Source organism: Diospyros lotus, chromosome 14 (assembly GCF_014633365.1).
Source record: "Diospyros lotus cultivar Yz01 chromosome 14, ASM1463336v1, whole genome shotgun sequence".
Classification (NCBI taxonomy): domain Eukaryota; kingdom Viridiplantae; phylum Streptophyta; class Magnoliopsida; order Ericales; family Ebenaceae; genus Diospyros; species Diospyros lotus.
This window is the reverse complement of record NC_068351.1, coordinates 11845770-11859628: the sequence shown is the minus strand read 5'-3', so window position 1 is coordinate 11859628 and position 13859 is coordinate 11845770. Positions and strand designations below refer to the sequence as shown.

The window sequence follows — 13859 nt, the reverse complement described above, 5'->3', positions numbered from 1 at the left end:
GACATTATGGTGAAAAAGAAGTGCTCGAATAACAGCTAGAAGATGACCATTTTTCCTCTCGGCTACCCCATTTTGTTGAGGGGTGTAAGGACAAGAAGACTCGTGAATAATACCTTTTTGTTGAAAGAAAGCGGATAGAGTGTGATTGAAGAAATCTCTAGCATTATCAGATCTAAACCGCTTTATATTTACTCCAAACTGAGTCTTAACCATGTTGTAAAAATTGGGGAAAACATGGCTTACTTCTGACTTGGCTTTCAACAAATATAACCACACCACTCTAGTACAATCATCAACAAATAAGACAAACCATTTTGTCTCAGAAATATTGGGAACACTTGATGGACCCCAAATGTCACTATGGATTAAAGAGAAGGGGAAATCAGTCCTTTTATTAAAAAGAGGGAAAGAAACTCTTTTATGTTTGGCAAGTTCACAATCAACACAATGAAAGTGACTAAAATCCAGACCTTTAGCTAAATTCGGAAACATTAATTTGAGAGTAAGAAAGGAGGGATGACCCATTCTATAATGCTGTAACCACATCTCATCCTCGTTGGATTGAGCTAGGCATGACATAAGAGGAAGAGACTCCTTCTTGTCTGGCCCTACTGATTCCTCGAGGTAATAAAGCCCTTCTTTAGCCCTAGCAAGCCCAATCATCCTCTTCTTGCCCTGTTCCTGTATCTCACAGACATTGGAATAAAAAGATACACTGCAATTAGTATCCTCAATAAGTTTTTGAACAGATATAAGATTAGCAAATAATTTGGGGACATGAAGGACATTCTTGAGTGTTAGGTGATCATTGAGAAGAATATCTCCTTGACCAGCAACAGTAATGAGTGAGCCATCTGCCATTGTAATTTTTCTAGAGCTAGGACAAGGATGATAGGAAGTAAACAATTGTGGATGGGATGTCATGTGGTCTGAAGCACCCGAGTCTAGGATCCAACAATGTTGGTGTAAAGTTTCTGAAGCATGTAGGGAAAAAGTGTAGGAAGCAATACCTGTGAGAGCAAGAGAGCTACCTTTTTCTGTCTTTTTGTCTAGAGATCCCAAAAAATTTTTTTAGTCTTTCAATTTCTGCCTTGTTGAGTTCAAGAGACTGTCCCCCATGCTCCAATCCTCTCGGTTCCAATTGCTAACTGTTGGCTGCTGCTATATGTACTTGACTCCTTGCTGGTCCCCCTCTAGATGGCTTTCCATGGAGCTTCCAGCACTTCTCTATGGTGTGCCTAGGTTTCTTACAAAAGGTACACCATAAAGAATCCCTATCCACTGGTTTCTTTCATCCCTAGGGCCTCTGTTTTGATTATGAGTTTTTAAAGACACTAGGGCAGAACTCTCACCGGAGATAGCTTCTAGCATTGCACCCCTTCTCCCTTCTTCTGCCCTTATTAAGGAGATTACCTCATTCAAGGAAGGTAAATCCTCTTTGCCAAGAATCTGCACTCTGACCGCATCAAATTCACTGTTGAGGCTGGCCAAGAAGTCATATATCCGCTCCTTTTCAACAAATCTCTTATGGAGTGCAGCATCCTCACTACATTTCATCTTCAAACATTGGTAGTGATCTAGCTCTTACCATAGAGTTTGCAACATATTTGCATACTCCGTGATGGTCTTCGAGCCTTGTTTGGTTGCTGCCACCCTTGCTCGTATTTCATAGATTTGGGCTGCATCTTTCACCTTGGAATAGGTCAAGTTTATGGCCTCCCAAATATCCTTGGCTGTGGTAAAAAACATGACAGTGTCACTAACCTCTGGAACCATGGAATTCCAAAGCCAGGACATTACCAAGGAATCTTCCTCGTCCCATGCTGCGAACGCTGGATCACCTTCTTTTGGGTCCATTCCTAATAAGTGGCTAAGCTTCCCCTTCCCTTTAAGAAAGGTCCGGATCAGCTGTGACCACTTTAGGTAGTTTTTCCCGTTCAAACGATAGGCTGCCTGGAGAGACTGCAATTCTCCTCCCAAGGTCCCATTTTGAGTTCCAGCAATTGGAACTTCTGAGGTATGGCAGGAATTGGCTGTATCTGATGTAGGTTCTTGGATGGAAGACATCTCTTGGCCAAGATTCAGATGAAAAAACGAAAGATGGGAAGACTGGTAAGGATAGGCTTTGTAGATCCCAGAGAATTGTAGAACAAAAACAATCCCTAGGGCTCTGATACCATGTTAAGTTTTGCAAAAAAAAAATAACCTTACTGTCTCACCTTTCATTCACTAGAAAAGCTTGATTTATACAAGCTTCTTTACAAAAATAGGAAACAACTAACTTTAGGAAAGAATCCTAGAATCTATACAATTTAGGATACAACTAAGATAGGAAACATAATCTAATCTAGAGGATACAATTTTTCTTTTAGGAAATAATATATACAGTCAATCAATCTAGGAAACATATATAATCAATCACCAATCAATCAATCATCAATTAATCAATCACCAATCAATGATTGAATTATCAATCAATCAATCACCAATCAATCATTGAATCATCAATCAATCAATCATCAATTAATCAATCACCAATCAATGATTGAATCATTCCATATCAGCTGCTGACAGTTCTCTATTAGTTTTTTTGGTCTTCCTCTAGCTCTTTTGCTACAAATGCTTTTCATTTTATCCACTTTCCTCAAGGGTATGTCTATTGGTCTTCTTCTCACACATTTAAACTATTTAATCACATCTCGTTGATCTTATTTTCAATAGGTGCTATTCTTATTTTATTATAGGTAATCTAGTTTATAATTCTGTCTTTTCTTGTATGGTACACATTCACTATGACATTCTTACCTGTTTACGCTTATATTTTGCATATGTTTGTATTTAACTACGTAATATTCAGTGTCATTCAACAAATATGGTCTTATAATATTCTGATAGAACTTTTCTTGTAGCTTTAAAGGAATGTTACAATAGCATAAAATATTGGAATCACTTCTCTACTTTAATTATCATTCCTTAATTCAGTGAGTAATATTCTCAATAATCTTCTCCTTTATTTTTTTTGATCAATTGATTTGAGATGTCTAAATTGATCTTTTCTTGCAACAACTTGATTTTCAATTCTTATCATAACATTATTTCTCACTTTTATGGACTTATCCCCTATTTTGCATCCTTTGGACATTTTGTTTATTTGAATCTAGCAGCTCTACAGATTCTACCCTGAAAAATGGCATTCAGGCTTTATTTATGCAATTATAAGTTACACAGTGGTTTTCTGTTTCTAAAGTACTTTTGTTGACATTTTTAGTATCATGTTGTTTTGCAGGCATTTTTTATAACTAATAGGGAGCCGATCAAGTTTTGGGAGTTTGTGTCACTTGTTCTTGAAGGCCTTGGCTATGATAGGTACCCCTGTTCTTTTTTCCTTCATCCCTTGATTGTCACTGTGTGAATCAGTTGTCTACAGGTGGCCTTTTACTCTTGGTTGTTTCATCTCCAAACTCAACATTTCACCATTTCACACCAATTCAATGACTACTATGTACCTTGTTGGGCATTTAACCTTTGATTGAAGTTAACATCTTAAACCTTTTTAATTGGGGAACTTGGCAACTGTGACTAATGCGTTAACTAAGGAACTTGTAGGGGAAATCAGTTAGTAATTGTTAACACTATTGTGCAACCAAACTTTGAGATCTAGATGAAATCAAGAAAAAAGAATGATGGTTCATAAAATGTTCTGCCATACATTGAAAAAGTGGAAGATAATTTGGCTCTGAAACCATAAATGATGAGTTTCTCATACATATAAGTGCTATAGTTTAACCCATATCCATCTTGATGCTGTATAAAGTAATGCATCATAACTATTGATCCATATCTAAAAATTTGGTTTTCTTATGTAAACTTATCCGGTCTATTTAACATGGATGTATTGATGAAGAACAAGCATCATATCTAAGATTACATCGACTCTTCTATTGTCCATGTGTATGTGTGCGTACTGCACATGATATGGGTAAAAACAACTCTAATTGGATCCTTGAATCCTTTAATTCTTTTATTGTTGTTTTATAGCAACAAAAATATTCTTGCCTTTCAGGACGATGAGAGATGGATATCTTGTTTTGTCCTGAAATTATACTCTCAAAGACATCCCTAAACTATTGAGCCTACTTGCAATGGCCTCCCTTAATTTTGGTTTTGGTTGATGACAAACATTTTAATAGGCCTGTAAATGGACTGGATTTGGTCCAGATCCATTAAGATCAAGTCCAGATCAATCTAGATCCATTAATCATGGATCTCTAGATCCATTAATCATGGATCTGGTAGATCTGGACCCTGACGGATCTAGACCACATCCATTACATAAATATTTACTGCAAAATAAAATTTCATACTTCTAAATTCTAATAATTAATTATACATTTGTTAAAAATATTTTATTCCACATTTATTAATAACATGAATGTATACATGCATGTACATTTGTTAAAATATTTATACATATGTATATACATTTATTTATACATAAGCATGCATACATGTATAATACATGTGCGTAAGCACATTGTATGTATAGATGCACGTTTGTATACATATGTACTTATGTATAAATATGTATGCGGGCATACATACACACATATAGGTATATACAGACATATATACCCATGTACAGCATGTATACCTATGATAATGCGTGTATATACATATACGTATGTATAATATTCATGTATTTACACGCACATATATATGTCCATATAGATGCATACATATATTTACATATTCATGTATATACGTGTACACACATATATATGTATTATACATATGCATGCGCATACATACATGTGCTTATTCGTATATATGCATGTATACACGTACAATACATATATATGTATGTGTGTGTGTGTGTGCATATATAACACGTATGCTTGTATACTTATATGCATATATGTATATGAATGTATACTTACATATGAATAAATGTGTATATATATGTATATATATATTGTATACATATATACACACGCACAATGATATATAATTTGGATATTATTAATATATGTGTATGTTGAGTTTTGCATTGAGTATAGAAGATCTAGAAGATATCAGTGAAGCCCTGATCAGTCTCAAGCGACAGTAGAGTTAGTTAGGTTTAATCTAACGGTATCTTGTAACCTAGGGGTATATTAGGTTTGTTATGTCTTGTATGTTCCTAGATGTTTCCACCCCAAAAGTCTATAAATATAGAGCTGGGGCAGTCGCTTGGGGGCATGATCATTCATTCCGTATATGAGTATAGTTCAGAAAAACTGAGAGGAAAGGCTGGATAGAGAGAGTTCTTTGTAATCTCGTTTGAGCAGTGTACTTGTATTATAGAGAAGAGGGTTTCTTGTACTGATTTGTTGGATTTCTAGTGGATTGCTCTTGGATCGAAGAGGTTGGATGTAGGATTGCTTACAGCAATCTGAACCAGGATAAATTCTTGTCTTCTTGTGTGGTTTGGTTGTTTCTTTCCTATTTCATTACTGCTTTCAATTCTGTTTTTTTTTTTTTTTTTTCTGTTGATTGTGATTGAATCGGGTGGGGGATGTGTTGTGTATTTGGCTCTGATTAGAGTGATCCTAATGCTTCTAATTGTAACAGTGTATGTACATGTATGTATTATATATGTATATGTACTTATGTTTATATATGTATGTATATTTGTGTACATATAAATGTGTATATATATGTTTTTGTATTCATGTATAAATAAGTACATGTATGTATATAAGTGTTCACATATAAAAATACAAAGGAAAGTTAAAAAAATGGATCTCATGGATTTGGTCCAGATCCATGAGATTCAGTCCAATTATAAATGGATCTGGGCAGATCATTAGTCATTGGATCTAGATCTAATGGATCTAGTGCAGATCCAGTCCATTGATAGGCCTACATTTTAATAGAATAAGCCCATATATTTTCATAAGTCTAAAATGAGTGGAACTGTTTTAGGACAAGTTTGGACATACCAGTTGATGATCGTTGACTGTCCTATTGAAAGTCGACGATCGGAGAAACTCGTGTCTAACAACTGATCGTCAGTTGGCTATTGGATAAAATAGGTGGTGCAAGTTGGTTTATGGAAACCATCAATTGAAGATCAATTGACTGGTCAGTTTATCAAATTGGCATTCTATTTCTTTTCTGGGAATATCTCATGAGCATAAGGATCATTGGTCTAACATCAATCAACTGGTTGTTTCAATAGTTGTTGTAATGCCCTGCCCCCGGGGCTGTTAGAAAAAAACCGAAGCTGAGGAAAGTCACTCCACACAAAACCCCAAATGCTTGGTATAAAATTTTAATTTTCTCACATTCCCAGCTAGAGGTCACTTGACATCACATTTACTTAATTAGTCAGTAGTTAACCTCTAGCGGGCTTCAGCGTTACCTATTTAGTCGTATTTAACTTCAATGACAACTAAGGGTGAATCTACGCAACAGAATTGAACCTAATTACAACATAAACCATCACTTACATATATCAATTCTCATATAAAACTTGGATATGCATTATTTACAAACAATATATCATCACTCAACCAAAAATATAACTCAATCCAAGTTGATTTACATCCTTGTAGCTGGCCCCTCTTACTCCTTGAGCTTCCCTTGCAATTTGATGAACCTGGTACATCTACATATATTTAGTTTTATACAAGAAAATAACAATTTCGGGATAAGCTATACAGTTCTAAATATCTTGCGTGCTAAAGAATTTGACATGAAATTCAATTAAACACCTTTCAATGCAACAAAAGGGTTTAGATTGCAAGCTAAGCATGATAAAGTTCCTTAATTTTAGATATTAGATTAGATTAGTTATCTTTATTACTTGATCATCTTTGATTACGATTCCATAAATTAGGGATTAGAATAAATTAGGTACTTAATTTCTTCCCTTTTTTTATTAGAGATCCTATTTAATTAAGGAATACAAATCCTAATTGACTAAGGGAACTCTATATATATATGTAATTGCCTTTGTCTCATTTTTTGAGCAATCAAATACAATTCAATGCTTTGGTTCATTTGGAGGTCAATCCCCTCGAAGAGATAAAAAATCCCTTTCTCTTTTCCCTATGCTCTTTCCAAGCCCTCCCCCCCCCCTCCCTCGCGCACATAAAAAAAATTTCTTGAGAAAATCCTAGGGTTTAATCATTGGGTGTTTTATTTAATTGAACATATAAAAAGATCAAATAAAAGAAGACACACAAACACACACCGTACAAATCAGTGTAACTCCTTGCGCCATTACACTAATGCACTGAACATTCTTAAAAAGCTGTCACGACAATACTTCTTAGTAGCATGAATTTTAATTTTTGCATTATGCTGTAATTCGTAGTATTACTTTTATTGCTTGTATTTCTTATTTATTGCTGTAACTTCTAGAATAGTTTGTTAGCCAATGATTGCCCACGTGTAAAGGGCTAGAATAGGACAAAAGATGTTCTTATAGCCATTGGGGGAGAATTGATCATATGTGGCAGCGACCATCCTACTTGAGTATATCACCTTCCAAGTCTCTCTTGGAAGGGCAACGAAGATCAACAGAATTTCTAATATTCCTTCTCTCTTCTATCTTTCTCTCTTTCTAAATCTCTTCTTCTTCTCTCTTTCTCTCTGTTTTCTCTGCTAAACCGATTGTATCTTCCTAATTCAATTTGAATTAGGGGTGCGATCCTATTGTCACTTCACAACCGTGGCAATATTTGGTATTAGAGCATCGGTTCTCGGCCGAGGTTGCTAGATTGACGTGATGGCGGAAGGAACTCGCATGAAAAATTTCGAGACACAGTTGTAGCAAGTCAGCTCAACTATGTCAAAATTCCAGAATAGGATTGACCAACTGGAGATCAAGGGTGTCCGAAACCATGAGGCGATCATGGCAATGGATCGCAAGCTGGAGAGTTCTTTGGAAGGAATGGAACAGAGGTTGGAAGGGTCAATGGCGAGGCTGCGAGAGGACATGGGAGCTCATATGCAACAATTTATGATTATGTTTACTCGCCAAAATATGGTAAGAGTAGCCCTTGACTTTCCCCCTAGAGAAAAGGATGATCCAATCCTACCTGGGAATAAAATGAATAGGGTGGAAGGAACCTCAGAGATTGAGGTAGATCTCGAGGAAGGATTAGCGGGAGAAATGGGCAGGGGAAGGAACAAGTAGCCTCATACCCATCCTCTGAGGTTCCCTATGCCTCGGATGGAGATGCTAGTATTTGAAGGAGCTAACCCCCGGTGGTGGTTGAGCAAGTGTGAGAGGTTATTCAATTGGTACAACATACCAAAGGGGCAGAGGGTATCATTAGCTACAACTTATTTCAATGAAGCAGTTGATGCTTGGTTTTAGGGGTGCCTTAGTGTGAGGGAAGACTATACGTGGGAGGAGTTTTCTGAAAAATTATGTGAGCGTTTTGGGGAATGGAGTATGGTGGATACTATAGAAGAATTTTATAAGCTTAAACAAACAGGGAGTGTTGGGGCTTATTTGCAAAGGTTTGAGAAGTTAAGATCGTTCATGATCTGTCACATCCCTCACCTCTCAGAAGCTTACTTCGTGTCAAGCTTCATGAGTGGCCTTAGTGAAGAGTTACGGCCAATGGTGAAAATGATGAGGCTAAGGAAAGTGGAGCAAGCCTCTGAGAGTGTCCGATTACAAGAAATGTTGGTAGAGGCATTAATGAAAAGCAAAGGCAACAACAGAAAGGAGTAGTTCTAGGGACATCCACTATTAGGGGAAAGAATTATAACCGGGATATGGTGAGGGGAAATCAAGGAGTAAAAAATATAGTGGGATCGAGTTCAGCTCCATATGGAGAGCAATTAAGGGAGCAAAGGAGATTGGCTGGCCTTTGTTTTCGATGTGGTGACAAGTACCACCTCGGGCATCAATGTAAAAGGCATATTCTTCTACTGGAAGGAGATGAAGGGGAGGTTCAAGGGGAAATAGAGGGAGAGGACATTGGGGAGGATGCAGAGGAGGATAATGGCGAGATCTCAATTCATGCTCTGAAGGAGGTAGCTAATAATAAAATTATCAAGGTGGAGGGTCAAGCTAAAGGTTGTAACTTGATGATCCTAATTGATAGTGGGAGTACCCACAACTTTCTTGATGGAAGCACGACTAAAAGACTCAAGTGTCAGCACGACTAAAAGACTCAAGTACCCCACCTTTGAGTGTGACAGTGGCTAATGGGAATTGAGTGATGAGTAAATTAGCCTGTAATGGCTTTTGCTGGGAAATGCAAGGGTTGAGATTTGAGGTAGACCTAAGGCTACTGTAGCTAGGGGGTTGTGATGTAGTCCTTGGCGTGGATTGGATGAAGGGGGTGAGCCCCATTAGCTCTGATTTCAACCAGATGGAGGTCTCTTTTGAGAAGGAAGGAAGGAAGATGACATTGATAGGGGGAAAAGAAACAGGGGCTTGTAAAATGATTTTTGGAAGAAGGCTGCAGAAGGTGATCAAAGGAAAGTGGAATCAGTTGGCACAGCTATTCTCAATTGTGGCCATTGAGGAGATCCATGTCGATTAGAAGATGCGAGGAGAAATATTCTTGACAATCAGCACACCCCAAGGTATGTCCGACCATGTACATCACTTAGATCTCCTTAATACATTGTTGGAAGAGTATGAGGATCTATTTGTTGAGCCCACATCCCTTCCCCTTACTAGAATTTATGACCACACTATTAACCTAAAGCCAAATATGGAACTTGTTATCATTAGATCTTATCGATACCCCCCAATCCAAAAGAATGAGATTGAGAAAATGGTTAGGGATATGTTTCAACAATCTATCATCTGCCCTAGCCAAAGCCCTTTTGCTTCCCTAGTTTTATTAGTTAAGAAGAAAGATGGATCATGGCGATTTTGTGTGGATTACTGCCAACTTAATGCCATGACCATCAAGGATAAGTTTCCTATATCCCTTGTTGAGGACCTTTTGGATGAACTACACAATGCCCAATTCTTTTCTAAGCTTGACCTACGCTCGGGTTATCACCAAATTAGAATGAAACTCGAGGACATACGCAAAACAACCTTTAGAACCCACCATGGGCATTTTTAATTCTTGGTGATGCCCTTTGGCCTCACTAATGCTCCAGCCACTCAAATCCCTCATGAACAATACATAATTTTTGAACCTTATCTTCGAAAATTTACATTGGTATTCTTTGATGATATACTCATCTATAGCCTTACTTTTGATCAACACCTATCTCACCTAAAGACCACTTTTGAGATCTTCAGATCTAACTAGCTCTTTATTAAGAAATCTAAATGCTCCTGTGGTTAAGGGCAGATTGAGTATTTGGGGCATATTATATCCAGGCAGGGGGTTAGCACAGATCCAAGAAAAGTAGAGGCTATGGTGTCTTGGCCAAGACCTACTTCGACGAGGGCCCTAAGAGGATTTTTGGGATTAACCGAGTATTATTGCCGATTTGTGAAGGACTACAGAGCCATTAGCAAGCCCTTGACAGACCTTTTGAAGAAGGGGGTTCAATTGGGGGCCTTTAGTAGAGGAGGCTTTTGAGAAGTTGAAGGGGGCTATGAGTAGGGTGCCGAATCTAGGGCTACCTGACTTTAGCAAGCCTTTAATTCTAGAAACAAATGCATGTGGAAAGAAAAAGCCTTTTAGGGACTTTGAGGTGCAAAGAAAAAGCCAAAACAAATGGGGTTTTAGCGGGGGGAGAGAGAGAGAGAGAGAGAGAGAGAGAGAGAACTGTATGGGGCCATTCCAATGTGTTAGGGTCCACATGACCAAGACTGATAAGTGTTTGTGCTTGATGTATTGGTCTTTTGAACCCAATAACTGGTTGATGATGGAATTGGGTTGGTCGTGCCATGGCTGAATGACTGAATACATTATGTTATGCCTTACTAATTGGATCAAGTTTAATCACTGGCAGCACTAGGCTCAGTTGCAAAACTTCCCAACCAGCTCTGCCCCTTGCCATAAGGATATTTGTCAAAACCCTTCGCTTGTTTGTGTGAGTTCTTCTTTGAGCACCTTATCAATCGTCACCTTTGAATTTGATTTTCACACATGACTTTGGTTGTGACATGGAACATCCAGCCTAGAAGAGTCCGAAAGAAGCCAGGTGAGCCTTTCAGTTTTCTACTGCAATTAGGATTTCCTATTGCAATTTAGGATTTCAGTTTTAGTTTTCTACTTCAATTAGAATTTCAGTTTTCTACTTTAATTAGGATTTGACTTTTGTTTTTCTCATCCTGATTCAACTAGGAATTCCTTTTCCTGGTGAATTAAGGTTTAAGATTAGCCTATAAATATTCTTGTTCTAAGTTTTAGAAAGCAGCTTTAGAATAATATCATATTTCTTCTCTTAAATTCGATTTCATCTTCAATTTCAACGTGAAACTGGTTTAAATCACTTCCTACGCTGCGTCAGGTTGTTCCATGGATCATTCCATAGGCCACTCAACAAGCATCTCCACAGGTTAACCTGCAGCACCACATGACTTTCAGGGACTGAAATGAGATTAAACATGCACTTTGATGGAGGATCTGCATGCATGAGGTTACACATGCCAGGGTAAAGCATTGGGATGCTGTACCAGGGGACAGGGATGGTGTGTGCCATATCACAGCAATGAACTTGATAATTCAAGATTAACTTGTTTAAATGAAAGTTTTCTTGGCATGTCAGAGGAACTTTCTGTAGTTAGCAGGTCTCTATGTTCTGTTATTTCACTCCCTTTAATTGTCCCTATGGTCAGGTTGTTTAGATTGCTATTTATTGGGATTTTGGGTGGGTCCAACATGGAAGATCTTAAGTAATAAGCTTCCTTGTATAAGTTTAGCCTGGAAATTTCTTCAGGTGAAAGATAAAAACATAATCTATTGAATTGTTGCTGCTAAGAAAGAATCTAAACTTTTTATGTTATATATGTGCTCTTGTATATACTGTCAACGGATATGATCCAGATCTGGTGCCAATGATTGATTCCTAAATCAATCAATGATTTCTTGATTTATTTCCTATTGCTGTTGTATATCTTTTGTTGTCATTCTTTCCATAGTTGTTGTATCTTACAGATTTATATTCTTTCCTTATTTTAGGATTAGAATCTTGCTAGCATTTAGAAACTTCATAATCAATAGAGGAAGTTCTATATATATATTACTCCCACAAGGGAGAATTAATCAAGGAATTCACATTTTCAGTAAAGACTTTTTGACATGGTATCAAAGCCATCGACCTAGTGCTTCAGTTTTTTGTGCGTTCCTTCCATTTTTCTGTCTTCATTGACGTGTTCTTTCCTCTTGCTATCTCCAGCTACCTTTTGTTCTCTTCGTAGCTGAGTTTTTCCTTTTCACTATCTCTGGAAAGTTGTTGTTTCATTCATAACCTTTCTTTCCGATATCTCAACCACTCCTAATCTGTCAGCCACCCCAGAATTGATTGCTACTAGCAGCACAACAGATACTCCATTTGTTGGTGTTGGGTTTTTGCATGGAGTCTAGAAGATGAAGATAATAGAACCTGTTTGAAGAATGAGTGCGGCTGGATTTTTTCTAAGTTAGATTAATTAACTTAGATGTTATATTATGAGGGATATTATAGTCTTTGTGTAGGCTAAATAAACCGATTGTAATTATCGCCCCCTATGTTCTATAAATAGGAGGCGAGGCCTAGGCAGTTGGATATAACATCATTCACTCTTCAAATTGTTTCTCTGGATACAAATGAGACTGCTGACAGAGAGAAAGGCTTAGAGAGAAAGTTTGTCTTTGTATTCTCGTGTGAGGGCAGTGAACTTGTGTGAGAGAGGGAAAAGAGAGTTCTTGTAATCTTGTTCAATGGTTTTCTAGTGGAATTTGCTCTCGGGATCAAGGCTGGATGTAGGATTGCATATTGCAATCTGAACCAGGATAAATCAGCGCCTACTGTTTGGTTTGATTGTTCTTTACTTTAATTTCTTTGCTATTTTTCATTTACAATTTATATAATCTGGTGTGGGTGATTTCTGGGTGAGGAGTATTGAGAGGTTGGCAAACAAAAGAGTATTGAATTGAGTTTCTAAGAGCTCCTAATCCTAACAGTTGGTTATGGAAGTATAGGATCAGGAGAAGAATTGCAAAATCTCCAAGCAGCCTATAGGTTGAATGGAAAAAATTACCTAAAATGGTCCCAACTCATCCACACGTTTCTCAAGGGGAAAGCGAAACTTAGCCACTTGCTGGGAATTAGTCCGAAGGAGGGAGATTCTATGTTCTCAACTTGGGATGAAGAAGACTCCTTGGTTATGTCATGGTTGTGGAACTCCATAGTACCCAAAATAAGTGATACCATGATGTTTGTACCCACAACCAATGATATTTGAGAAGCTGTTAACCTCACTTATTCGAAGGTTAAAGATGTTGCCCAGATATACGAAATAAGGACCAAGGTGGCAACAACCAAGCAAGGGGGGAAATCCATTACTGAGTATGCTAACATCATGCAAACCTTATGGCAAGAGTTAGATCATTATCAAAGTCTCAAGATGAAATGCAGCGAAGATATTGCTTTACAAAGAAGATTTGTAAAAAAAGAGAGGATATATGATTTTTTGGCTAGCCTTAACATGGAATTTGACCTGGTAAGAGTTCAAATACTAGGAAAAGATGATTTACCTTCCTTTAATGAGGTAATTTCTCTAATTCGTGCTAAAGAAGGAAGGAGAGTAGTAATGTTAGACACTCCTTAACTTGAAAATTCTGCCCTAATCTATCTAAAGACTCCCAGTAAAAGGCCTAGAGATGACAGGAAGGTGGTGGACATAAATACTCTATGGTGTGTTCCAACCCTCGGGTAGAACTCACCCTCAAAAG

General features: G+C 37.5%; 1 protein-coding gene across 4 annotated transcripts in view; it reads left to right on the top strand.

The window, feature by feature from the left end:
- Positions 1-13859, top strand: part of LOC127790265 (3beta-hydroxysteroid-dehydrogenase/decarboxylase) — a 60940-nt gene that overhangs the window by 13849 nt on the left and 33232 nt on the right. For all 4 annotated transcript variants that reach the window (XR_008020744.1, XM_052319646.1, XM_052319644.1 and 1 more), the window contains exon 7: positions 3287-3366. Coding sequence is in view for 3 of the 4 variants with exons in the window: in XM_052319646.1 (XP_052175606.1) it covers positions 3287-3366 (80 nt within the window). In the remaining variant the exon portion in view is untranslated. The remainder of the gene's footprint in view (positions 1-3286; positions 3367-13859) is intronic.